This window comes from Taeniopygia guttata, chromosome 4A (assembly GCF_048771995.1).
Source record: "Taeniopygia guttata chromosome 4A, bTaeGut7.mat, whole genome shotgun sequence".
Classification (NCBI taxonomy): Eukaryota; Metazoa; Chordata; class Aves; order Passeriformes; family Estrildidae; genus Taeniopygia; species Taeniopygia guttata.
The window spans coordinates 8843500-8870120 of record NC_133029.1 but is presented as its reverse complement, the minus strand read 5'-3'; the positions used below and the strand labels follow the sequence as shown (position 1 = coordinate 8870120).

General features: G+C 46.5%; 1 protein-coding gene across 2 annotated transcripts; it reads left to right on the top strand.

Annotated features, from left to right (window-relative positions):
- The first annotated feature begins 295 nt into the window (after window positions 1–295).
- TMEM255A (transmembrane protein 255A) lies at window positions 296–25947 on the top strand. 2 transcript variants are annotated; one of them, XM_030272608.4, is made up of 9 exons: window positions 296–614; window positions 4619–4761; window positions 9160–9222; window positions 13765–13854; window positions 15616–15678; window positions 16685–16773; window positions 19790–19949; window positions 21161–21304; window positions 23283–25947. In XM_030272608.4, the coding sequence occupies exons 1-9, from the start codon at window positions 557–559 to the stop codon at window positions 23439–23441; spliced, it is 969 nt and encodes a 322-aa protein (XP_030128468.1). In that variant the 5' UTR covers window positions 296–556; the 3' UTR covers window positions 23442–25947. The 2 variants fall into 2 exon arrangements, with proteins under 2 accessions (XP_030128468.1, XP_030128467.1); XM_030272607.4 differs by having other exon boundaries at window positions 305–614; window positions 19787–19949.
- Window positions 25948–26621: the final 674 nt, after the last annotated feature.

Here is a 26621-nt window from a genome sequence, read left to right as displayed (position 1 = left end):
CAGGCATTGCCGCCGGAGCGGAGATCTCGGAGTGCCGAGAAATGAAACGCTGGCCCGGGGGCGGTGTCGGGGTGGCTGCCCGGGACTGTAATTTGCACCCCAGGGAGGAGGGAGATGGGGAGAACGGGGCAACAAAGAGGTGCCAGGGAGATTTTGACAAAGGACAGAATGTCCTGGAGCAGCTGGACTGGAGGAGGGTGGGAGCTGCTGAAGGCAAGGGGATGGAGAAAGATGGGGAGAGAGGGGGAGAGCCCCTGCGGCCAAGCTGCCGGTGAGCGCGCCGAGATCTCCCGGAGGCGGGACAGGAGCTCTGTCCTCTCCGGAGACGGGGCGGGAGCTCCGTGCCTCCCTCCCGAGCCCCCGGGGAGAGGTGTCCGCGCTGGCTCCGGCGAGGTGCCGGTGCCGAGCGGCCGCTCCGGCCGGGGCCGCGCGCCGCCGGTGGCTCGCGGGGAGCCGCGGGCGGAGCGGAGCGCGGCGCAGGCGCGGCGGGGCCGGTGCCGGTGCCGGGGCTGTGCCGCCGCCGTGGCCCGGCGGCTGCGGCGGGAGCGGCGGCAGCATGCGGCAGTCCCTGACTCAGCAGCGCCCGGCCGGCGTGGCCCTGCCCGACTCCGTGGGTGAGTGCCGGACCGGGGGGGATCCCGCCGCGGGCCGCGGGGCCGTGCGGAGCCGTGCGGGGCGCCGCGTCCCCGGGGACCCCGCCGGGGCTGCGGCGGCCGGGCCGCCCCCGCCGTTCCCCCCGCCCGCCCGCCGAGCGCGGCTCCGGCCGCGAGTCCCGCAGCCCCCGGTGCTGGACCGGCCGGACCCGCGCGGGTCAGCCCGGACGGAGGCGCCGCGGCCCCGCAGCAGCGCAGCATCCTTCGGAGCGGGCGGAGCGCGGCCCTGCCCTCCCGCGCCCCCAGGGAGGTCGGGGTCCCCCGTTCCTACTCGCGGGGTCCCTCCTTCCAGCGCCCCGCCGCCCTGAGCCCCGCAGCCCCCGCCCGTGCGCGCCGGGCCCGCAGTCGGAGCCGTGGGGTCACAGCTCCGGTGACGCGGTTTTAGCAGAAAAATGGGACCAAAGGAGAGGGGCTGGGAAGAGGGAGGCTCGGCGCCATCTGCCCCCGGTTCTCCCGGGGTAAAAGTTAGAGCTGGCTTCTTCCTTGAGCTGCTACTCTGTGCCTATTCTTCGCTTCTGGCTTTTCCCCCAAAGAACAAGATGGAGAAGTCGGTCGTGTTTCTGTGCCATCTTGTCCATTTTCTTCTAATAATCGTAAAAAAAAAAAAAAAAAAAAAAAAAAAAAAAAAAAAAAAAAAAAAAGTGAATCAAGGGCAGTTCAAATAGATGCATTATTGCAAACTTTTAAAGTAATCTGTAAAAAGCTGCTACAGCCTTGTCTTTAGAGTGGCTTATAGGGCAAATATAACAAGAGAATGTTTCTGATGCTTAAAAGAAAAACAATCATTCTAAAACTAGTGCCCGTTTGGAGTGCCATTTTAGCAAAAGCAATAGCCAGGCTATGGATAGCATAAATTTCTTTATAGCTCCCTAACAGAGTCAAGCACAGTGTTTTGGATCATCCTGTCTACTTATATTGTGGTAAGCACTGCAAGTTTTGGGGTATCTGTTTGGGATAAATCACAGAGAAAAAGCTATTAAGATCTCTTAAAAGCAGAGATAGCAAAGCTGCCGTAACTCAGCTTCTGTGCATAGAACTATACCAACCTCGGGAGCACAGAAGAAAATGATCTGATGGGGAATACTTTCAGCAGAAATTAATGTTGAGGGAGAGGATTTTGTCAGAGCAGCCCTTCAGCAGCTATTAGAGAGATACTGGGTTATGAGTCCGTGTATGCTGAAGCAGCTGCAGGCATCCTTACAGAAGTACAAAACCACTTTCTCTCTACACGCATAGCAAGGTGTTTTCAGAGAAGGAAAAAATGTAATTAATATCCCAATACAGAGCTGAAGTGAAGCTAGTCACATTATTCCTCAGCTTCACATCTCTTTTCAATATCAAGTTAGAAGATTATGGCTGGTTTTGTCTGAAATTGAAATAAAAGCTTTTCATTTTTTTTTAATCTTATGAGGAATACTGAAAAGCTTTGAGAAATTTTCCAGTTGAAACCTTATGTTTCTGTTCTCTATTGAATGCTGGCATGTGTCAGTCCTAAACTGGGAAACAACATAGAAATTAAGCGTGAAAAACACGGTGGTGCTGAAACAAATAAAGAGTCTGTAAATGGTGTTTTGAGACGCTCCTTTTAGAGTGATTTTTGTGGTAACTTTTTGCAGCATTTGTGATGGCAGTGCAGGAGCACTGTTTGGGGTGTGTAAGAGCTGTGCCCGTGTGCCCACAGCCCCCACCCAGACATCTGCACCCCCCAGCCCGTCCCTGTTTAAGGAACACGGGGCTGGGCTTATTTACCCTCTGCTCATTTGCCAGGCAAACCCTGGCAGTAATCAGGAGTTTGGTAATTCTGTGGAAGCAAGATGGATTAATCCTTTCTCGCCTTTCAGAACTAATCTATGTAAGAAATGGCAAATTTTCTCCAGTTTTGGTTCCACTGTTACAGACTTTTAAAACGTTTATGGGACACTTGCATTTAAATGGTTACATTGAAACTGAAGTGTGGCATAATGATAGTATTTGTGAGGCAGTGCATACAGAATGGCTTCATCTCTTAATGATTTTTGAATGATTTAGAAGCCTAGATTTTCTATTATTAACTTATTTGGCAGATGTAGGAGAATAACCCCAAGCAAACAGTCACATACCTTTATCTCTAGCTGTAAAACACGGCTTGAAAGACTAAGGATCATTGATCAAATGTGCAGCCTGAATCTTGGGGTTCTCTAGCAGCTATTTAATATGTTTTTGTTTGAAATTAGCAGCTACCTAGCTATTTATTCCAGCTAAGGACTAACCAGTTGTCAGGCTCCTTGCTCTTAGGAGCAGTGATGTCCCAGTGGTGCAGTCAGACCTGTGCTCTGGAATATGAGCAGAAGGTTTGTGGGTGGAGAGCTTTCCTTCCAGAGACAGCAGGTCAGTCAAAAAGGATGGTGCTTTTTTTTTTATAAACCTCTCTTGCCTTTCATGTTGGACTAAATGACCTCCAGTGGTCTTTTCCAACCTTACCCTTCTGCGATCTTGTGCTCTCCTTCTGTTGGGCTTTTGAGCCCCAAGTTTAGCCCTTGTCTGTGATTTCAAGCTCATCTGTGGGTGAAATGATCCAGCCCCGTGCCCGTGGCAGCCGTGCCAGCCCAGAGCATGGAGAGGGAGCCGTGCTGCCAGCTGCACAGCTCCTGGTCAGGCTGTGGAGGAGCAGGGGGAGCTGCTGTGCTTTTCCCTGTGGAAGAAGGGAGATCATTTGTAGCAGCGTGTGTGGGCTGGTAGGCTGCATCATTGTTGGGGTGAAAGTGTCTCTTTATGTGCTGGGCATAAAGAGATCCTACAGAAGGGCCTGTAGGCACCTGGGGCATGCATCTCTGAGACTGACAGCGCCCAGCAGGGCTCAGCGTGCTCCTCTTTCTGGAGAATTTGGACAAGGAGGTTGTGCTTGGCTTGACCAAGTCTTCCACCAGGGCCCTTCTGCAGGTGTTTTATCTTGCTGTGCACGGGCTGCCATGGAGCCCCTGAGCACCTGGGGATTGCCAAGGTGGTTTGCTTTAGGGAGTGCACTCTGCAGTGCTGAAAGCTGCTCCTCGCCCTTGGGACACGTTCCTGCCCTTCTCTGAAACACCCAGAGAAGTGCTGGGAGCCTCTGAGGTGGGAATACCCTTGCCTGCTCCCAGGGCCCGTGTGAGAGCCCCAGGCTGTGGGAATGGGATTCAGGGTGGCCCCAGCAGCCCACAGGCAGGGGCCCCTACAATCCATTATCCTACCAGCCATTCTTGCAGGTGCTAGGTTGTATCTACACAATATATGAAATATGATCAGAAGGATTGTTCCACAGAGTGACACAAAGATGGGAAAGCACATGCAGACCAAACACACCCCTAAAGATGTTGCTGAGCGTAGTGTCGCAGCCAGCTTTCCTCTTGGCTGGTGGAATCACTCTTTTATGTTTATGCTCATTTGGGAGATCTATAAATATAGAAAGGGAAAAAAAACCCCCCTCATCATCAGGCAGCTGTAGATGAGTTTTACTAATCCACAAATTCATTATTCAAGCATCTAAAAATACCTGGTCCTTGCTGAAAGTAGAGGAGAAGTGGCTGTTACTGGTGATGTCTTATTTGCATGGAAAACTGTGGATGCCTTATGATTACAGTCAAATTTCCCCTCTCAGAACAAGCAGCATGCAGTGCGGTTATTTAGCTTGACGCAAGTAGACAGATCAGAAAGTGTATAAATGTCTAATGTGAATATTTCTCATTAGCTCAATTGCCCCAGGCTAGAGGGGCTGGGAGACTCCAATGTATCTAAATGAGCTTTGCAGAGTTGCAGTTCTTAAGGCTCTCCTCATCTACGTCAGAGCAGTGTTAGTGAAGGTGAAAAGTGACAGGCAAACCCAAAAATATTCTCAAGTCAGAAGAAGGGAAATTCGCCGTGGTGTGGTTGGCAGTGGGAGGAGAAATTTGTGGTGCTGTGACTCTCCCCAGATGGAATCAGCAAATTCTGTTGTGTGTGTGTGTTTTTAGGGTCGTTCAATAGAAGAAAAAGAAATTCCCTCTACGTAACTGTGACTCTCCTCATTGTGTCAGTATTAATTCTAACGGTGGGCCTAGCTGCTACAACAAGAACCCAAAATGTGACTGTTGGAGGTTATTACCCAGGGGTTATTGTAAGTATAGAACTCCTAGGTAGGTCTAGAAAACTTATTGCCTACAAAGTCCCTTGTAATGCTGAAAATGTTATAAAGGGTGATTTTGTCCTAAATATTTTGCTCAGCTACTTCATTTACCATTTGATTTATTTGTTTTATTATTATTTTGCACCTGCTGCACATTCCCATGCAAAAATCCCATCCAAGTGGCAACTTCCTCTGAGCTTAGGTAAATAACTTGCTTTTGAGCTAGTGGTGAGACAGATAAATAGATTTTATATCAGTTGAAGCAACTTTAGAACCTCTTTGTTTTCGTAGATCACACTAAGGCCAGGCAGAAGTAAGGCAAAGAAGGACCTTACTGCCAAAAGCAGTTGAGACACCAGGTTTTGAAATACTGGTAACATGAACTTGTGGTATAAAGTTTACTTGCAGAAGTGTTTAGCAGATTGGAGTCCCTGGATGAGGAGCTGTGGTGGCTTGCCAGGGGGGCATGTACATCAAAGCCAAGAGCACATCCATGTCTTCTTTTTTTGTTATCAGCAGCTGAAAATGGGAAAGAACCATCTTTTAGCTTCACATGGCTTAATTTAGAGAAGACCACTGCCATTAGGTGGATACTCTCTTACAGAAGCATGAGGGGCAAGTATGTCATGACCTTCCTGGCATGAGCAGAGGTCTAACACGAGCTGGACAGCAAGTCCTGCTCTGTTCCTGTGCATGTCTAAGACATGCTGAAAAAGCAGCACTGAAACGCCATCAAATTAGGTGTCTCAGTAGATTAAATGCATCCAGTGGCCCCAGCTAGAGGCTCCTGATGTAGCAGCTGTAGGATGCTGCACATTTGATTTGGAGCCTTGAATTTGAAGGCTTGAAACCATTCCAGATAACCAGGTGGAGACTTGTTCTTGTCGTATTGCTGTTTGATTTATTTGCCATGCATTGCTGATCTCAGAGAGGTTTATACTTTCTGTGTCCAAGTTCTTCTACAGCTGAAGAAAGCCCCTTTACAGGCATTACAGTGTGGAACATTGTTACAGATTATGTTTGGCCTCTTTGGTTTAGGTTTTCTGGCTTGTCCCGGTATCAGGGCATTTAGCCCTGATCTTTTTTAAAGCCTAGCAGGAAGGTGTTGTGACAGATGACAGACTGGCTCCAGCCTCTCCACAGTTCCTCTGCGCCGTGCCAGCCTGAGCTGAGCCTCGTGCTCCAGAGCAGGTCCTGCAGCTGATGGGCAGAGTCTGCTGCTCACGTCCCCTTGACATCTCCCGAGCTATTTATGGCCCGGGAGCGTCAGCATCGCTTACGCTTTTTTAAGGCTTAGTCTGCTCAAGGAATTAATGAAGTCCTGGGCTTGGGAAGGGCTTTGAGTTACTTTATTCAGAGGCACCCTGGCAATTTGTGTTTGTCAGCAAATTCCCCACCTATGTTCATTAATCTGCTCTGTGGAAACGTGTGATGACCTCACCTGTCTTGCTGCACAGGAAAACATTTCAGTGTGCTGCTGGATGCTTCAGAATGTGCTTAAAATAGCTGATGTTTCATAACAAGCTGGGATTTCTCCCTTTACTGGGGAGAAAGAGCTGGCTGCAGTGAATGAGTGTTCCATGAGTTGTCCTCAAGCAGATAAAGCCAGAAATCTCTTTGTATGCTGGGTGACCTCTGTGTGTGGAGCAATTCCATGGCTGGAGTCATCTTATGGAACATAGAAACATAAAGTCATAGGATACTCTGAGTTGGAAAACACCCATCAAAATCATCAAGTCCAACTCCAGGACAATCCCAATAATCACACCATGTGCTTGAGGGCATTGTCCAAATTCTTCTTGAACTCAGACATCAGATGTCTCATTGCTGCCATGCCTAAACCACCCTTCCTTCCTCCTTCAACTTGTGTTTCTTGGGCAAGTACCTCTTGTGGGAGGAGGAAACATGCAAATATGTTTGCCTCAATGCAGGGGATTATCTTCCCAGGCCTCTGCTTCCAAGGAAGGACAGAACTGGGTACTGGAGACCTTCCACACATCAGTAGGATTTTGTTTGGTTGGGTTTTTTGAGGGTTTGAAGTTGTTTTTTTTTTTCTCTAGCAGCTCAGTTCCTCATTAATACAACAGGAGAAGCTGAAACACAGGGTTCAGTGACCTCCTATAGCCACACCTTCACAACAGCATCAGTGAATACCTTAGCTGTGCCTCTGGGGAAAATGTCCTCACCTGTGGCTGGATGACCGACCTGGGACAGGGAAGCCCAGAGCACAGCAGTGATGTTCAGCAGACAAGAGTAATGCTCAGTGCAGAAGACAAGGAGCCCTGTGGAAGTGAGACTGTGAGATACGTGTGTTGTCTCCAAGTTACAGCAGCTGCCAAAATCTGTGTAAATTACTGACCTTTCTTCGGCTTTCACTGGCAAATCTCTTCTGTAATGGTTCCTTGCCAAGGATGTTGGCTCAGGGCTTTACTCTGGAAAAGCACATTCACTTTGTGTCCTGTCCTCCTTTCAGACAGACATCCCAGGGGATCACATCCACCAGCAAATAAACGATGTAACTGAGGAACATCACTAAGATCTCTTTGTCCCATCCATAGAAGAATGAGTAATTCTTCCATTAGTGCAATGAGAATTCCTGTTAATGAGAATCCATCAATTTATTTGGTCTTCATCTTCTGGATATATGGACTTGCTCTAATTTCTTCTTTTTGAATTATCTTAAATTATCTAAAACATTTCACCTTTTGTTTTGAGGCTGCTCTGAAACACCATGTGGATATTTCTCTTGAAGCTCAAAGGACACAAAACATTTTCTTGAACATTTCCCTTAGGTGTGTGTTACCACACAAGTTCCTTCTGCTAAATATCACCAGATTGAAAATTACACCTGGATCCACATCACTGTTAATGCCTGGATCTCCAAATTTTTTTTTGCTTGGGCTTCAGGAAGGTGGGGGTGTTGTTTACCTAAGCTAAACAGTAAGCCCAGAAGCCCTGGCAGGTCAGTGTGGGGCAGTTCAGCAGTGCCCTGGGTCTCTGCCCTGCCTGTTTGCCACCCCAGTGAAGCAGACCCTGGCTTCCCTGCAGTGCTTCCCACCGTGGCAATTTGTGCCTGATGTGGGGACCGTGGTCTGCAGGAGCTGAGTGCCAGCCAGGCAGTGGGGAAGCAGCAGCCTGATCAGCTGCTCCACTTTAATCCCTGCTGCTTCAGCCAGCTGCCCTCCCTGCCTGCAGCACTGCACCAAAGGCTGCTGGGCTTAAACAGGGCAAGGGAAGATTGGAGCCCAAGTTTGCATCACAGTTGTGTCTGCTGATCTCTGCACACACCTCTGCCTGTTAATATTGGGTTCATTAAACCTTTGTTTTCTATTCCTGGATCTCAAAGTATCAATTCCAGGTTAGCTGACTTATTTTTGAACCACTACAGCTTGTCTCATGTCTTGTTTTTCTTCCTGGGGAGTTGGCCAGTTACTGGGCATACTCACATGGATTTTCAATGGCCCTTGGTCTGTTGTCTGGATTTGCACCTGCTTAATATGACAGATCCAGCTCTAGGACTTTTCCAGCGTTTCTCATTTTTCCAACCCATGGAAGTGGCTGGATGTGCTCTACACCAACCAAAGACCTTTCTCAGTGTGACACAATTCTATTTTTGCATCTCCCCACTTAGTCCTTGGTTCCTGCTTGAAGTCCCTGTTTCTATCCTGGCTGAGGTGTGCTCTGTCCTAGAAACTTCTTAGTGTGGCTTAAGGCTATGGAGAAAGGAGGTGGGAAATTGCTCTCCTGGCTGAATTCACTGAGCTGAAATAAGCATTATCAGTTACAGCAGCAAGAAAAGATGCTTTTGCTGCAGTGGCTTATTCTGTTTGGCCAGTGTGAGCTCTTCTGGTAGAGCACCCTGGTTGATGCATTGTTACCCCTGGAAGTGAGGGAAGAGTAAGAGAAGACAGAAAACTGCTAAATGTTCCAAAGTAGAAATTTCCCTTATTTGATACTTCACATTGAGGAACTCTGAGTTGAAAACTGAGATGGTTGCTCACGTGCTCAGTGAGGTCACAGAAACCTGGTCCTGGAGGTTTTAGTGCATTGGTCCTGCTAGGTTTGCATCTGGAGGCTCCTGAGGGTTTGTAGGGTTGTTCCAAGACAGCAATGCATATCCTCATCCACCAGCCATTTCTCAGCATCACTGGGGGGATGGAATTCAGAGCTCACCCTTTTGGTTTCTACACATGCTTTTAGTGCCATATGTGGGATACACCTGATAGTTCCTGCTAGTGAGAGACTCCACTGATTTCATGCTGAAGGAAGAGAGCTCACACATCAGCAGAATGTTCTTTTGCTGCTTCTGGATTTAATTGTGTTCTGTCTGTTTGTAAAATATGTTGGGTATCATCCTGAACTAAATGCTAACAATACATTGTTTTTCAGCTTGGTTTTGGGTCCTTCCTTGGAATAATCGGATCAAACTTGATAGAAAACAAAAGACAAATGGTAAGTTCTTTATAAACACTTTCTAAAAAAGCGACAGTAACTCAAATACTGTGTGTAAAGAGTATTATTTTAGGTTTTCCTGACTCTTCGAAGGTTGCATGCCTCTTGAGAACTGGAGATAGTTTCTGGCAGCCCAGGAGCAGCACCCAGTGGCACTCTGCCTCCTGCCTCGCTCATCTCACTCAGGAGTGAGACAAGTGATCCCCCTGGCCGGTGGCTGCCCCAGGCTGTGGCAGTGAGACCCCCCAGCCTTGCTGCTGTGAGGCTGCAGAGGGAGGCTGGGCTGTCCCTGCAGCCTGCCCTGCTCTGGCAGGGATGGAGGGGCTCAGAGGTCAGCTCAGCAGTGTGTGCTGCTGGCCAAGGCTAAGGCAGGTTCTGCAAAGGCAGATGGGAGAAATTCCTGTCCAAATCCAGAGTCTGCCTTTGTGCTGCCTTTGCTTTGCAAACAGCATACTCCCTGCAGAGCAGGAGGAGAGGGTGAGGCAGACCCTGCAGGAGATGACATTTGCCTTTCCCACAGTCAGACAGGGTGCAGGGGAGGTGAGTTTTCCAGTGGATATTTTTTGTTGTTTTCACTCTGGCTCTGCAAGAGCAACATATCCTTGTTCTTTCTGTCCTAGCAGGGTTTCAGCCTCTTGCTCCTCATGCATTAGCAGCATGTCAGTGTCTGGTTGAGCAGTGACCATATTGTGCCAGTCCTGGACTCTTCACAGCAGTGTGCACAAGTGACAGTGTGGCTCATAACTTGTTTGATTATTCTGAAGAACCCTGGGCGGCCTGAGCTTATTCTTTTCATCTCTCTGTCATTTTGTGTCCTAAAAAACATTCATGACCCAGCTTTGCAGGGATTGCATCACTGCTGCCTGGGCTGGCAGTGAGCATGTCTCCACTCTGATGGCAGAGAGGACATGCAGTAGCTGTCACTTATTGTCCCTGTGCTTTAGTCACATATCCTCCTTACCCAGGAGCACTCCAGAGCGAAGCTTTGTCCACTGCATCTTTCTGTGATACCACTGGCCATGGAGGATTTATTTTTTTCAACTTCTCTGAACTTCCCCTGTGTCCTAGTTTGCTGCAAGGCAGCCTTGGTCTGGCTTGTTGTGCAGCTGAAGGCAGAAAAAGCCAAAAGCAGCTTGTGCAGCTCTGTCCTGGTGCCTGTTTCTGTCTGTGAGGTGACTGGTGAGTGTGAGGAGTGGAGCGAGCCAGTGTGGCTGATGGGGAGAGCTAACCTGAAGGAGCTTCTCACTTCCCCCAGACTGCTGACAGGAACAGACCTCTCTGGTTTCTCCCACCAGGTGTATTGACTTCCATGCTGTGTCTCTAGAAGGGAAGGGAGAGCTTTTGTGCCCCCAGGGAGGGCCAGCTGCCCAGGCAGCTCTGGCACACACCCCACTGCCCGCTCAGCAGCTGCCCAGTGAGGAGTCAGCAGTTTGCACGCCTTTGTGACAGTCACCTGTGCCATGGAAAAGTAAGAACCAGCACCTTCACAGTCCATCTGGGGCTGTACCATCAGCTGAAGGGAACCTCAGCCCAGGACACTCCTGCTCTATCCAAACCAAGTTTGTCTTTTGTTGTCTGAATGCTCCTTGGTGTGGCTGACTTCATCTGCAGTTACATGAGTGAAGTTCAGTCAGTGATACCACACAGCTCTAGAGAGGGACTTCTGCTTGCTACAGTAACAGTATCATCAACCCCAAATCAAAATCAATCTTGTTGGTAAGTTGAAAACTGGGATTTTTAAAATTAATTTTGTCAAGAAAATTAATCCACCAATACCAGAGTTTTATGTCCAAAAAGGAGACGGAGGACTCCTGTAACTTTGTTAAAATAAAAGGATAGGCCATGGGTCATTTCCCTTGGGGTCTCTCAAAATTTTTAGGGGATGCAGTCTCTTTTTATCCTCATTTCCCTCTCTCTTTCCCCATTGGCTGAGGTACATGAGAGGTGTAGATACCCTGAAACACCTAATACCCCTTCTAATGTATGCCCACCCTGCTTTTCTTCTTCCTTGTGTCTCTGTTCTTGTTCTCTAAATCCAGAGATTTAGCACAGTCTCAGTGAGTAACAGTCTGTGTCAGTTAGTGGAATTCTTTTGGAGTTTATGGTTCCCCCCATTGCTTCTCTCACCTCTCCATATCTGGCCTTATCTACCATCAGACCCCTTTTAAAATACATTTCTTCTTTTTCATTCCTTTCCATGTGTATGTTTCTATTTGCTGTTTGATTTTTTTCTCTACCATAAATTCGCAGTGTTTGGTTTTCAGACTTTTCTTTCTACATCTGAGAGGAAGAAAGCTCTATGTAAATAAAGTGAGCATCAGACCCTTACCTCTTGGTAGGGCTGTTATGAAAGTATCATTAACTTTGTGTTTATTTTAAACCACCATATTAGCAGCTCCTATCTGTGAGCAGAGATGATTGACAAATTCCCTAATTGTATATATTTAGTGTTTGGCTCACTTCCCATCTCTAAGGCTCGTGCTATTTAGGGCAAATATCCTCTTTCACGTGTGTATGAAACAAAAGAAAGTAATGAGAAAAACTCAACTGGCAAAATAACCTAAGCCATAAACCCCATGTCTTCCACCATAAACCCCGTGTCTTCCACCAGAACTGGACTTTCTCCCCTTGTGTGAGACACTGTGACCTTGTAATGGATAGTGTGAGTTGGGATCCAGACATGCAGAGGGTGAGGCTGAGTGGGGTAGAAATGCAGCAGTCTACAGCTGACAGAAACAGGGCCAGTGTAGGATCTGGCCCTGGAAATCTTGTCACCTGCTGCCATCTGCAAGTACTTTGTGGTGCAGCATCTAATATTCCAGTGACAGCTTGTTGTGATCATGGCACCTTCACGTGGTCACTGGGATCCTTTCCCAGCCTGCTCTCTGCTGCTGCAGCTCTAATGCCCAAGCCTTGAATACTTGCCTCATCTAGAAAAACATTTTATTTCCTCTCATTTTTAAGTAAGCCATTTCCACTGCCCCAGGTGAGCCCTCTGGCATCTCCATTGTCCACGCTGATCTGGTCTGTACATGGAGGTTACTGGAACAAGATCTGTTTTCACCTGGGGAGATGAAGATAACACCAGAGTGATAAACTTAAAAATCTTGAGGTGCTTTAAAAACACACATAGGATCTTTCTGGATTGTACTTGTCTGGGGGGTTGGCTTTTCTTTCTGAGAACTGGAGCCTTGTGCAGTGGCAGGAGCCAAGGTTTTCAAGCAAACTTAGTGCCTGGATCCTTAAAACAAACATCCCCAAGTCAGGAGACCTGAGGTGTCTGTCAGTGCTGGTCAGGATAACTGTTAGCTTTCTATTGGGGCTGTAGAGATTTTTACTATTGCTTACAGCTCCCCCACGACCAGAGTCACCTGTGTACTTGTGGATAAACAGTCTTTGAACAGTCAGCTGCCAGCAGCTGACACTTGAAGGTTTTGGTCACCAGAGCTGGAAAATCACTGGGGAGCTTCCCGTTCGTTACACTGAAATACTGTCAATATACTGAAATAACATATTTCGATATATATGAAGTAATATTGAAAGCTGTTCCCCAAGCTGTATTTTGTGAACCTGGCTGTCTGAGTGCTGTGCTTGCCCTCCCTCTGCAGCCCTGCTGATATCCCCAGTGTGCTTTGGCAGAGGGGATTGGGAGCTCTGGGTGTGAGGACTGGTCAGGAGCCCACTGGCAGCGGCTGAGCTGAGTTCAGGTGTGAGAGGGGCTGTGTCAGCCCTGGTGCACGGCTTCCCCAGCTGGGCACTGGCTCTTTGGCTGGGGTGGTGTTTGAAGTGGCATAGTGGGAATCTCATACCTGTATTGGAGATTATTTCTGCTTTACCTGCTGAATGCTTTCACCCTAATTTTAGGAACAGGCAGGATGGGGCCAGTGGAAAAGGATCATGCCTGTCTGTCTGCCCTTCCAAGCTGCAGGTGGGGGAAGTCTCTCTCCTTGCAGCTCTCCAGTGGAGCTGGATGGACTGTGCTAGCCCCAGGCTGGCACCAGGAGCCCAGCCAGGCTGCTGAGGGGGCACAGCACCCATGGCATGGGCTGGGCACTGCCCTCTGCTCTCGTGGCTTTGTGCTTGTGCCTGCAGCCAAGTGCTGTTCCCTGAAAGCACAGTCCCAGCAGAGAGGTTCATACCCTGCAGTCTCCTGCATCCTCACTGCTCTGGAAGTGTTCACAGGAGCAGCTCCTCACAGCGCTCCAGGGCGAGGAGAGAAGAAATCTCTATCTCCCCAGGGGAGAGTTAAGGACAGCAGCCGCCAGAAGAGGAGGTGCATTCTCAGCCCAAGTTTAGCCTATTGGAGTCATGAAAACTTGATGAAGTCCCCAGAGAACCAGTCTGGCACAATGCTCCTACTCCTGCCACTCTGCCAGAGCAGACACACGTCCCCCTGCCTTCAGCCAGAGCAATCTGTGCAAACATTTGGGTCATTGATTGCTCGAGGGTTGATGCACTGTGCTTTACCTGTCCTTGTGGAGAGGGCACTGATCACTTAGTTGTGAGAGGCAGATGATACTTTGCTTTGTTTTCCTTCCTCAGCTGGTTGCATCGATCGTCTTCATCAGCTTTGGTGTCATCGCTGCGTTCTGCTGTGCCATAGTAGACGGTGTCTTTGCTGCCAGACACATAGTAAGTGCTTCCAGGAAAACACAGTCCTGCAATGCTTTTACCCTAAGAAAACATGTGATGGTGTCTGCAGGCCTGTATCAGGCCACATCAAACCATGTAAAAACATATCATGTGCTGAATGCTGCTTTAAATCACAAGCTTTAGAAAAGTGTTATCATTTTAAAAAAATATTTTTAAATTAGTGGAAAGCACTAAGATCTTAAAGCGTTGCTTTGGGTTTTTTGGCTTTATGTGTTTATTGAGTATCAGAACACTAAGATGTAATGTGAATTACAGCTGTCACCAAGGGACAAGATATGAGCAATAGCATCTATTTTGTTTTAAATGTAGGCAGAGCTGGTTCTTAATGCAGAGTGAATCAATCGATGCTGTAGTAGAATGAAGCAATTTGATATGAAGCTCACTGAAGTGTTGCAGTATAAACAGGAAACATTTGCAGTAGGTTCTCAGTTTCCATTTGGTGACTTAAAAATTATGAGCTACCGCTGTCATGACCAATCACTAGTAGAGTGGGATGTGCAGAAGCTTTAGTTATTATTATAGAAATAAAAAGACACAATTCCGTTTAAGCTTTTTGATTGAAATTTGTAACTGCAAACAGTTTTTTGTCCTGCAGCTCTGCAGTTTGATGATTTTTTTTTTTTTTAATTTTTGGTAAGAAGGGATTAAAAAGATTTGTATTTTATTTGTATCAGAATGGAAAGAAATTCCAAAAGGTCAGAATTACCCATGAAATGGAAACTCCCTGTGTTAGCTGGCTAGTTGTGCTCCTTGTGAAGCTGGCCCTTCTTTCCTGCCCCTGAGTATTCCAGAGGTGGAAAGGTGGTTGGATGGCAGGATTTGCTGGCAGAGCAAAGGGCAGCTCCTCTCCCTTGTGTGATGGGTGTCCATATGTCTGGATGAAACCAGCAAGTCTGGGCTATCTCTGACCCCCTTTGGAAGGGTGTGACCTCATGGGTTGGGTTGTGCCATGAGCTGGCAGCTCCTCCCAGCTGGTCTGGGGGTGGCTGCATATCTGAGGCAACCAGAGCTCAGCAGCTGTGATGACAGAGGCTTTGGTTCCTGCCTCTTGATGAACAGATGGGCTTTTGGCCTCACTTCACTACCTGAGAGTCCAAAAATGTCACCACCTTGCTGGAAACGTGCTCCTGCCACGCCAGCACAAAGCATTCTTCCTGTTGCCAGCTGCTGGCACTGCCCTGCCACCCCAGCTTTGGATCAGACACCCGGAGAGCCAGGCTGGCTGCTCCTGGGAAGGGCTCCCTGCTGTGGATACATGCCTGGCATTGCCTTCCCTGAGGTTTTGCCTTGGAGACGAAGCTGCCATAAAGGGGGGCATTAATGCATGCTTGCAGGCTGGAATGCTGGTGATCCTCCAGAGCTTTCCCACCAGACACTGGAGAGCACAGGGAGGACAAATTTGCAAACAATTAATGAAAAATTGCTATGATTCAGCAAGAAGAACCCTCAGAAATAGATCGAGCAGACCTGGTCTGTGTCTGTTCAGTTCAGGATGGCCACTATCACCCACAGAGCCCAGCCCAAGAGGCTGCTCCTCCCATGCTGGCTGTAACAATTTTGTGCCTCCAAGGACCAGGGTTAAACGTCCCCCAGGGGACTGGGGTGGGGGCTGCATAGCTGTTGCTGAATTGAGGTGCTGGTGTGAGATCAGGGTCTCTCTAAAACCTGGTCCCTTTCCCCAGCCCCTTTGGGTGGGTTTGGCTTTGTGCAGGGCTAAGCCTGGTGCTTTCTCTCCGGCAGGACCTGCGGCCGCTGTACGCGGGGCGATGTCAGTACTACTCCAAGAGCACCACCCCGCCTGAGGTGAGAGCAGCTCCTGCTGCGTCCTGGTAAGGGCCCAGCTTCTTGGTGCAGGTGGAGGAACCTGCTGCCAGGCGGCTGCTCCAGTGTCCCAGAGGTCTGCAAAGTGAGGAGGGGTGGGAGGCTGGGCCTGGGGTGGGAGCAGGGTGCTGGGAGCACTGGGGAGGTGGGCTCTTCATGTGCTGCCTCAGCAGGGAAGCAGCAGATGGAGAGAAGGGGATGTAGGATAGGGACAGTCACCAGTTTCTCCAGGTCTTCAGCTGTAGATTCATAGGAGCTGGGTGGTGGGTTAAGGTTTCAGACAGCAATAATTTCTGTGTGTATGAGCAACAAGTACAGCCTCTGTGCCTCTCCTGTTGTCTTCTCCAAAGAGAAGCCTGTTGGGGATGGATGATCCTTACACATACTGATTGTGTGTATGGATGTCTGTGTGCCTTTGCTGAGCACCGATTGTCTCTCAGAGCTTTCTTCACAAGTTCACAGGTAGTTCTGAATAACCATTATAAACCAAATTAGAAGGCCTGCCTGTGGGTGCATGGGAGTGGTCCCCTCTCTTTTCAGGCTGTGCACTGTCCATGTGGACTCGGATGTTATTACCCAGAGACACACACAACTGACCACTTTGGTCAGTTCTGCACCACTGTTGGAATCTTGCTTTCAGTTTGGGCCATGCTATTGACAGCTCTCTGCATGTCCCTGGGGTGAGGTGGGTGAGTTCAGCAAGGCCCTGGCTGCTTGCAGGAGTTGCAAAACCTCCTTCCTCTGCAGGCACCTCCTTGTCTGTGAGCTCCCCCAGCGAGAGGAATTGCTGCTTGGTTCTAGCCTAGTGCATCTCTATTCCAGTAATGGAGGGCTTTGTGGGAGCAAGATAAGGAAAGAAAAATCTGCCTGGGGCTAATGTGGAGATCACTGAGAATTATACATGTAGAGCAGGCCAAACAGCAGCAGAAACTGTCATTGGGAATTGTGTCGTTCTGTGCTTTATGTGTTTTTTTCTGTATTCATGCAGGCGGTCTGTCACCCACAGCGCCGTGCTCCCTGCACACCGAAAATAAAAACCAATACCTGCTTCTGCTGTGACCTGTACAACTGTGGGAAGTAAGCCAAAAATGCCACAAATTCCTACCCATGGGAAGGGCAGTGGTCATGCTCCTCGGCAATAGCTGGCAGCTCCTTTGCAGGATAGTTAATGGCAGTTGTGGGAAGGGACCTTAAGCTGTTTGTTAGCAAGGAGGAGTCCCAGACAAAAGCTAATCAAGTTAGCTTGGGGTAACCAAGTCAGTGGGTGTGAAATACAGCAAGGCCATCCCAGCTATGGGTGACCATGCTCTGGGCCAGCCCAGCTGGAAAAATGAGAGCACAGGAGTTTCCATTACTTGCATGCTTGGTGTCCTCCTCAGGTTTTCCACCTATTGAATGTTGCTTCTGTTAACACCTTCCTTCTCTGTTGGCACCGGGTTTTGTTTTTTCCTTTGAGACTACTGAAGATGCAAAAAAACTGGGACACTGCTCCTCTTCACCTTGCCACCATTCCATTCCCTAGCCTGCCAGCAGAGAGGAGAGTTAACAGGCTGGTGCCATCTGTGCCTTGAAAAACCAGTGTCCTCTCACCCAGTGAATGTCTTTCATGCTCACACGGGGTTGGAAGGTGAACCAGCACTGTGCAGTGAGTCAGAAGGTGTTTATCAGTCGAGAACCACTGCAGAGAGATCACACCACTGAGATCTGGCTACTGTGTGTAAGCCAGCTTAATTTACAGCATGCACTGCTTATACCTTGTGGAGTGCCCAATGTGTGTCAGCAAAGCATTAATAAATTGATTTTTTTACTGCTGGCTCTTGCCTAGGGCTGTTCCAGGCTTAGCACTTCTCACAGTACTTACTTGGGCTGGCCTCCAGTTAAATCATTGACTGTGGTGAAGGAAGATCAAAAGCTGCTGTTGGGAGAGGGTGGGTGGTTCCCTGTGCTGGGAAGCGTGATCCCTGGTCTCTGCAGGACTTTGTGTGTGTGAAAGAGGCGTGAAGCTCATGCTTTCCTTGGGCAGTTTACAGAACACAATCCCTTTTTACTAGCTGGAGAGAGTGATACATAGAGAACTGATTGGAATGGAAAAGCTTGAAACTTTTTCTGTATTTCTTTTTCTTTTGGTTTTGTTGGTATTTTGTTTTTCTCCCAGTCCTGGTTCTGCGACCTGCCCCTGACCCATTTTCCCCTCTACTGATGAAAGATATCAGCTGTTGCTATTTTAATCTTGCTTAATACCACACAAACATCCTGCACTGAGGAGGTGCTGGGTGGTGTCTCAGTAAGAGAGGCACAGACACTCAAGACTGGCTAGTGCACATGTCAAGGATGGAAATAATGGCAAACGTGACTGCAATCTTTCATTCTTCCTGGTGCTGGGAGCCCTGGCTTTGGCAGCACGGGACAAGCCCCTTCCCGCTGATCAGGACATGCTGGGCAAGGTGGGATGTTCTCACTGAGAGATCAGCGCTCTCACACATCTCCATAGGAACGAGCACTTGCAAACAGCACATGGAGGTTTTATTGTTAGAGGGTCACAGAGAGCTCTGCTCACACAGAGGTGGTGCCAGCCAGGTTTTTGTAACCCCACTGAAATCCCCATCTCCTCCTTGTGATGTCTCCTGCAGTAGCCTGCTAAAATGAAATGTGGGAGTAAAAAGGGTTAAGGGTAGAAGTTGAGTAATCAGCAGAGGAGGGTGACTTGTGAAAGGGGGCAGTTTCCTGCAGGCCTTGTGGAGTCTGCTGAGGAGCTGAATCTGGATCTTCTGCTTTGTGGCCTTAAATATGAGCCAGTTCTTCCCCCTTCCCTCAAAGCTCTCATGTGCTCTGAGCCTAACCCTGTGTGTGAGCTGGGAGATAAGTTATTCATGAGCTCTTGGTACTGTTTGCCTCTGATAAATATGTTTTCTGAGGGGGTATTTGCTGTAGGCCACTACATCTGGTAAGCTGTGCTGAAGGCCAGCCTGTTCCCCACCTGCCAGTCAGAGGTCATTCCTGAAGAATTCTGCTGCAAGACTTCAGCCCACGTTGCAGGAGTTGCTTTTCCATTTCCAAAATGTTATTAATGAACGCTCCAATTTAATGATTAAAGAAATTTATTAAATGATCAAAGTATCAATTTGGAAAAAAAGAAAGCCACAAGCAATTTGACTCTGAGCCAGGCGATCAGTGTCAGGGAGACTTAGGACTTGGCCTCTATGCACCAAAGTCCCCATAGGTCTCCAAATATCATTTCTAAGGAGTTTGTTTTATACAGTGTTTTGGGCTTAAGAAGGGGGGGTCCTCCTTTAGCATATTACCCTGGTTTTTCTTTCTTGCTGCTGCATTTCTCGGAACTGGTGAATAATTGTTGGAATCTTGTCAGGTGAAAATCTTCTGAGATAAACTTCTGGTGTCGAACATTATCTTATTGATGACACCTATCAAATACATTCTACGAACAAATATACATCTCTGAAATATACATCTCTGGAGACAGTTGTCTCCCTGTTGTTTGAATCCCCACTCCTATCAATTAGTATAATGTTGCCCTTTGTCTGACTGGCTTTGTTACACAAAATGTTGTAGCTTTAATTTCTTTTAGCACAAATTATTTTATAACATATATTACACAAAATAATGACCTAACCAGATCTGAGTGAGTTTCCTCTCTCTCTCTTTTGTGCATGTGGAAAAGGTTCAGAGTGTGAGCAGAAGGACGAGGTGCCAGGGCTCCAGCAGCTCAGGCTGTTGTGGGGCTGTGAGGGGCACGGAACTGGAGCTGCTTGGTGGCCAAGCCCTGGGAGCCAGGCAGGAGCTGTGCTGGCCCTGCCCATCCCACCCAGCTGCCCTGTGCCTCTGGGGACAGCCAGCACTGCTGGGAGGCAGCTGCTGCTCCCCGGGGCACAGTCTGATTTCCCAGGGTAATTCCAAGACCAGTTTGTCCTTGGTAAGCCTCCAGGAAGCTTTAGCCCCACTCCCTCTGTAGTAAGGACCAGGTTATCACTGAGTTGCAGAATGGATTTTACTGTCCAGCAGTGCTGCTTAGGTTTTATGATACGTGGTGCGTTTTTTTATCATTATTATTGTTTTTTCCCCCCTAATCTAGCAGAGTGGAGATTTCTGGAGGGTACTATGAATACATTGATGTCAGCAGCTGCCAGGACATCATCCACCTTTACCACTTGCTCTGGTCGGCAACAATTCTGAACATTGTTGGGCTGTTCCTAGGGATCATTACAGCAGCAATACTTGGAGGATTTAAAGACATGGTAAGAGGATATCCATTTCTCAGTGCATTAAAGAAAACAAATCGGGCAAATCGCCTTTGAAAATAATCATGGAAACTATTGGTGTTTCAATGCAAATGATCTATGCATTACTTCAGTCAGGGTGGGAAGAAAGGCAAAAAATAACTATCATGAAAAAGTGGAAGTGATTCACTTTTCTCATCTTGTCACCACCTGAGCACAGTTAGAAAATATTAACAGAGTTGGAAGACTATTTTAAAAAGGAACCATCAGAGAGGCATTGGCAATTCCAGGATGATTGAAAATAAGCTCTTTCTTAAAAATTGATGTTACTTTTCATAGTGTTCACATTCTACAAGGAAAGTGTGGTGGTTGCTCATTAATTGTTGATTTTATAGGAGCAGTCTGAGCTGTTTAAGCAGCAGTGTTAGGCTGAAACTGTTCCTCTAATTTTATCATGGTGCAGAACCTGAGAGGGTGAGCTGGGGATCAAAACCAAACTTCAGCTAATGAAAAAAAAATACTGTTCTAACAATGTGAGCTTTGAAATACCTTCACTTAACCAGGCTGCCTATTACCTTCCATTCAGTTTTGTTCTAAACAGCACAAATGAAAGGATAGAACTGAATGTTTAACAGATACATTTGAGGCTTTTTCAGTCCTTGTGACTCATTTGGAATAACAAAAAAAACAGTCACACAGAAAAGGGATTTGTTGTCCAGGCTATATGTTTTTCTTACAAAGAAATCTTGGGCCCTGCACTAAGGGTACATTGTTTCAGAACTCTGAACTCTCTTCAGACTCACCAATATATTCCCAAATAAAACAGGAGACACATCCTTTGAGATTTGATCCACACCAGAGAGCCTCTGCAAACAAAAATGTATAGGAATGAACAGAAATGCACAAAATGCACCAAATAACAGAGTAATTTGGAAGTAATGAATAATTTCTCCTACTTGAGAAGAAGTAAATATGTCTTGTGTGAGTACTGGTGTGCACTGAGCTACTGCCAGCTTGTTGTTTGGAATCTGAAACAATGAGTGGCTGTGGAACAAAGTGACCTTGGAACATAGCTGCTGCCTGAGAGGGAACTGGATTTGTTGCTAATTCAACAGAGTTGACGTCTAAAGACACACAGTGCTCCTTTAAATAACTTCTGCTTTCATTCTGCTGTCAGCTTTCTATGACTGGGTTTGCAGCCTCATACTCTCTTCTTTTTGTTTTGATAGACTCCTTCCCTCCCTACGCTGAACTGCACTGTTGAAAATGCACACCCTTCAGTGACCTACTACTCCAGGCCACAAGTGACATCTTACAACTCCTACTACCACAGCACTCCTCACCTGCCTCCCTACTCTGCCTATGACTTTCAGGTGGGCAACATTACAGGATGTTTCCTTGTTTAGCAGCAAGGTTAAATCCAGGCAGTCTGCAGGACTCTGGGGCCCTGTCTTCCTGTCATTCGCACAGTTTAATTTTCTTGTTCCTGCAGAAAATACCAAATTTTTCCTACTAGGCATTGGTCCTTGGCAGTGCCCTCTCTTACTAAGGCAGTGTTTTCCTGAAAGCTGTCCTTGAAGTGAAGGCAAGAGGGAGGACCTGCTGCCTGCTTGCCTCCCCAACACTTACTAGTAGAGTTCACATTAAAAACAGGCACTGCCTCTGGCACTGCAGTGTTCTGAGGAGAGGGGCAAAGCCAGGTGTTCAGGTACTAGATTTTATTTGGGCAGCTACTGTGCCTGAGAGAAATAGAAGAGCTTTTTGAAACAAGCTATTTGAGCTCCTGAAGACACATGATGCCTAAAAAGCTATTTTGTTGTGTTTATTTTCCACATGCTTCAGCTGGCCTAAGAGGGGTCCCTGCAAGCATTCCCGTTGCTGTAATGCATCCCTTCCTCTTTGAGCTGTGAATCTGTGATGTTGGAAATGGAGATTTCATGTGAACCTTGCTGTCAACATCTGCTTTCACTTGTTGAAGCAGATGAGGACGTTTCCTCCTCTGCTCTTCTGGCAGGTGGATGTTACCACAGGGGTGATGTTAATTAACACATCACACAACCACCAGGACTGGAGACTTTTTTTTTTATTAACAAGAGTTTAAGATCTTAGTCATCAAGAAAGAGGTGTGTTCTGTGATAGCTACCACATCCCTCATCTGAGCCATGCATTAGAGAGAACATGAACCTAAACCTTCCTGGGTCTGCTGCTAGTGCCACTGCACAATGCTGTTGTCAGGGCCCCTAAACATAATTGAACACTTAAGTCAGAACTTCTAGGATGTATTTGTGACTCATTTTGGAGATTAATGGAACCTGGGAACAATCACAGGTGCTGTATAACTTCCTGCAGTTAGAAAAATGCCAGCCTCAGTGCTTGCCAAACCAAGCTCTGCTACAAAGTCCTTTTCTCCGTTTCTCAGCAGTTCTAAGCACTGTGTGACCCAGAGCTGGCCAGTGTGGCAGCCCCAGTACCTGCAGAGAGCTCAGCACGGGTGGTTTCCCTCCTTTGTCACTGCAAGTGCTGCTGGGCTCTGCTAACACAGCTCAGCCAGATCAAAGTGTCTGGGTCTCACTGCTGTGAGCACAGGTGTTGGCTCAGGAGACGGCACAAAAGCTGGGCAAAAATTCAACTCATCTAAATTTAATATAGCCAAGTCCCTCTTTAACATGAAATTCCAAGTCTGAGCCTTGCATATCTTCCAGGGCATTTGGGGCCTGCATGGGAGCGTTAGCTGAGCCTCTGGCTGTGGAGACTCTCTTGCCTTGAGCCCTACTCTGCTCCAAGCAGTGACCATCCCACCCTGACCCCTCTCCCCTGACATCCTACAGCACGTGGAGCAAGCCCAGCCGTGCCTCTCGCATTTCTTCCAAAGGATGCACTCCCTCTGGTGCAAGAATGCTTCCCACTCATTCCACACATTTTTCACAGAATTCCTAAGGAAGCCTGGGCCCTTGCAGAAACCTGGCTTTCACACACAACTCTAACATGGCAGACCCAGCTCTCTGGTTTTTGGAGTAGATTGTTCACTGCTGCTACTGGCTGGTGTGTGACACCCAAGATTTGAGAGGAACTCACCAGTTCAGTTGTCCAGTCTTTGTGAAATGCAGCAGGCACACAGAAGTGATGAGAATTTTTTAAAATATCTTCAGTTTTGGATCTAAGGAGCCTCATTTTTCAAAACTTACTTACAGGCTGTGCTTACTTTGAATGCAACAAGTTATCTGAAATGTTATTTGTATGTACATTCGCTGAGGTGAACCCTGAAATGTTACTTTTGGTAATGAAATCACTTTGATACAGTAATTTCCATTAGGAAATGGTTACATTACAGCCTTTGCTGTCTCTCTGCAGCATTCCAGTGTGTTTCCAGCCTCCACTCCTTCTGGCCTCTCCGATGACCCCCAGTCCCTGTCTCCATCTCCCAGCTATATGTGGGCCTCTAATGCACCACCTCGTTACTCGCCACCCTATTTCCCACCTTTTGAAAAGCCACCACCTTACACGCCATAAAGAACGTGAGAAAGAAGAAAAAAAAATATTTGCCATCGAAATAAGTGTGAATATTTTGTATTTATATTTTACTGTGGGAGGGAGCAGGATAATACAGAAGATAATTGCAAATAAAAATATTAGATTGGACTGTCCTTTTTTGCGAGACTTATTTCAGAAGTTTTAATGATGGCCTGTGACAAAGGGGACAGACTTCTGATGTTTTAATGAGTCACTAAGTAGCAGGTGACCTAAATTTCAGCCTCTTTGGTTCATGTAGTCCTTGATTTTTAATCAAGTGATCCAACGCAGATGACAGACTCTGGTCTGCCTTGCTCCATCTTGTGCCAAGCTGAAGTAAGGGTAGCCAAGATCAACAGTTGCTAGAGATTATCAATCTGTTTGAGGTGAGGGTGCTTGCACACAACACAACACTGGTTTTGTTTGGCCTTTGGGCTCCAGTTGCTGGGATTTTGGCTGGGAGGGCACACAGCCTAGCTCACATCACCTTTTGGCCCAACACACTGGAAAAATTTGGGGGGGAACAGTGCCTCAAAATGTAACCCTGTTGAAAAGGATAACATCATAGAATAGCCTCATGCATGTGTAGCAAAATAATCAGAATATTGCTTTTTTGAGGGGAGGCAAGCTGATTTTATTTCAGGTTGCTTCTTAAGATAAAAATGAAATGGAGTTGTCTCTCAGAATTCTCTGTATGTAATGCTGAAGTCAAACAGTTTGGGTGGTTGCACTGCCTAAATTGTCCTTGTATTCCTATGAAAAGCATCAGGAACCATCTACAAGTCACTGAAACAGTGCAGTGAAAATGTTATTAATTTGTTTACCTTTTCTGTGGTTGGGAATTTCTTTTTAAGCTTGTACTTTTAACTTTTTTAATGGACTGAATCAGCACCCTGAATAGCACTGGTTTAGTAGCTGTATTATGGGCTGCACATAAGGAATATCCACTACTAGTTCTCCAAGATATAAGTCTCACACGGATGAAATTCAACACCCTGTAATATAGGACAAAACTGAGGAATTTGCAATTACTGTTGTGACTTTCATTTAATCTTCAGCTGATGACTGTGCTGATTGATCTAGATTCAAGCAGATTTTGCATGCATCTTGCATAACAAAAGGTCAGCTTTGATATGTGACACACTGACCTCTAAAGTGTGGTTCTACTCCAGGAAGTGATTTCAGACGAGAGTGTTTGGATCTGACCTGCTCAACCTGAACATTCTCAACTGCTTACTTCAGGGATAAAAACAACATTAACATTTTACTCCTTATTTCCTAAAGATATAATTTCCTTGGCATCAGTTTGTTGACCCTAATCCTCAGTTGCCTTCCTTTACCTGCAACTGATGCAGACAAAAAGGTACCTAAAAGTTAAATCTGGCTTTCAGAATCAAAATGGAACCCACATGCTGGTGAGCTGGGGGAGAATCCAGTTGGATTTTAAACTGTGGCACTTACTTTTAATCCATAAAAAAATTAAAATGCTGTCACCATGAAAAACAAACACTGAAATCTCTGATCTCACTTTTCAAAGTACACCCACACTTTATAATGCTGTTTTTAATCCTATGCATTTGCAAAGCCTTTAGGCTAGACTATGTATTAACTTTATCATTTCCACTGTCAAGTACTAATCAGTATATTAGTTTATTAAAGGATGACACTTTATCCAGAAGAAAGCGTGACTTTTCTCTAGTGAGAAAAACTGGAGAAAGGAATGCAGCTCACAGGATTTAAAGCAGTAGTGTATGTAGAACATATCCTGGTGGCATTTTGTTTTACTATAGAATGTTGAAGTGCAGCTCCCATATATTTGCCTACTGGAAATAAATTTATATACTAGGGCATCTCCATTTTATATTACATTTTATTGAATTAAAGAGATATAAAGAATCCCTTGATAAAGAGCTCATGGGCAATTTCAAAACAGACAGTATTTCTCTTGATAAAACTTCCCACAAAACTGGAATCAGAAGGGCACATCAATTTAGTATCAGAAAACATTTTATTGCTTTAGCTTTGAAATAAAAGCTAAGAGTCCTGTCCCACTTCTGACAAACACTGTACCATTTGTGCCTGTCAACTAAATAGGGCTAGAAGGACTAGGGGACACCACAGGACAGGACTGAACATCCTGAAGAGAACTCAGTGACAAAGAAACAATTAGGAGATGCATTGTGTCATTGGTTTTGAGTTGAAAAATACTAACCATAGGAAATTATCCAAATTCTCATTTTTTTCTAAGGAATATTTTAGCAAAAATTACATTGCTGCTTTAAATTCACTATAAAAGGACAAGTACATTTTCACATTTAAAACCTTAGTGGTGGTATTTTCTGTTGAATTACCTGTTTCATTCTGCTTGAGTAAAACAAAGCATTTAATGTAACTGCAACATTCTGCACTGTATTTGTCATTTCTTATGAGAATGTCAAGTTTGTGACTCATATGTACCCTTTTATTACTTTGCCAAAGTTAAATAAAATTGTGTGATTTTTGTAAACATTTATCAATTCTACTTTACATTTTAGCAACCTTCCTTTTTTACAAGCATCTTTAAGGTTATTTTTAAAAAGTGAGTAAAATTTACACTTTAAAAAATCAAAGCAAAAACACCCAACAAATAAAAAAACCCCATCTCTATTCACTATATGTGAGACATATTTCTACCAGGATTAGCCAAAAACTCCTTCAGTTCTGTTTTTGAAGGTGCTCATACCCCTGCACTTGATAATTCTGCAGTTTTACCATAACACGGTGCCCTGACCTCGAGCCCTGTAAAGTTATTGAGGCTGATTTTTCACTTAACACAGATCTGAATAATCCAACCAGTGGAGTCTTGGTGTCTCCTTTGCTTACTTTGGGCATGTTCTGTCCTGGTGATGTCAGCTGCTCCTTGGTGTCAGCAGAGCAAGGCAGAAGCCCTATGCCAAGGAGATAAAGGCATCTAGAACATAATTTGTTATGTTACTGATTAAATTGCATTCCTTTTATGTAATACAAATTCTACACAAAGTAAGCAACTATTTCCTGTTGTCCCCAGGTCACCAACAACAGAATTCTTACAAATGATGACCAGTCAGCAGCTGGTAAGAAGAGCCCAAACCACGAGTGAGCTGAAGGCACTGCCCTGGTCACTCTGTGTGTGTTTTACTGATCACTAGGTGGGGGTTTTGT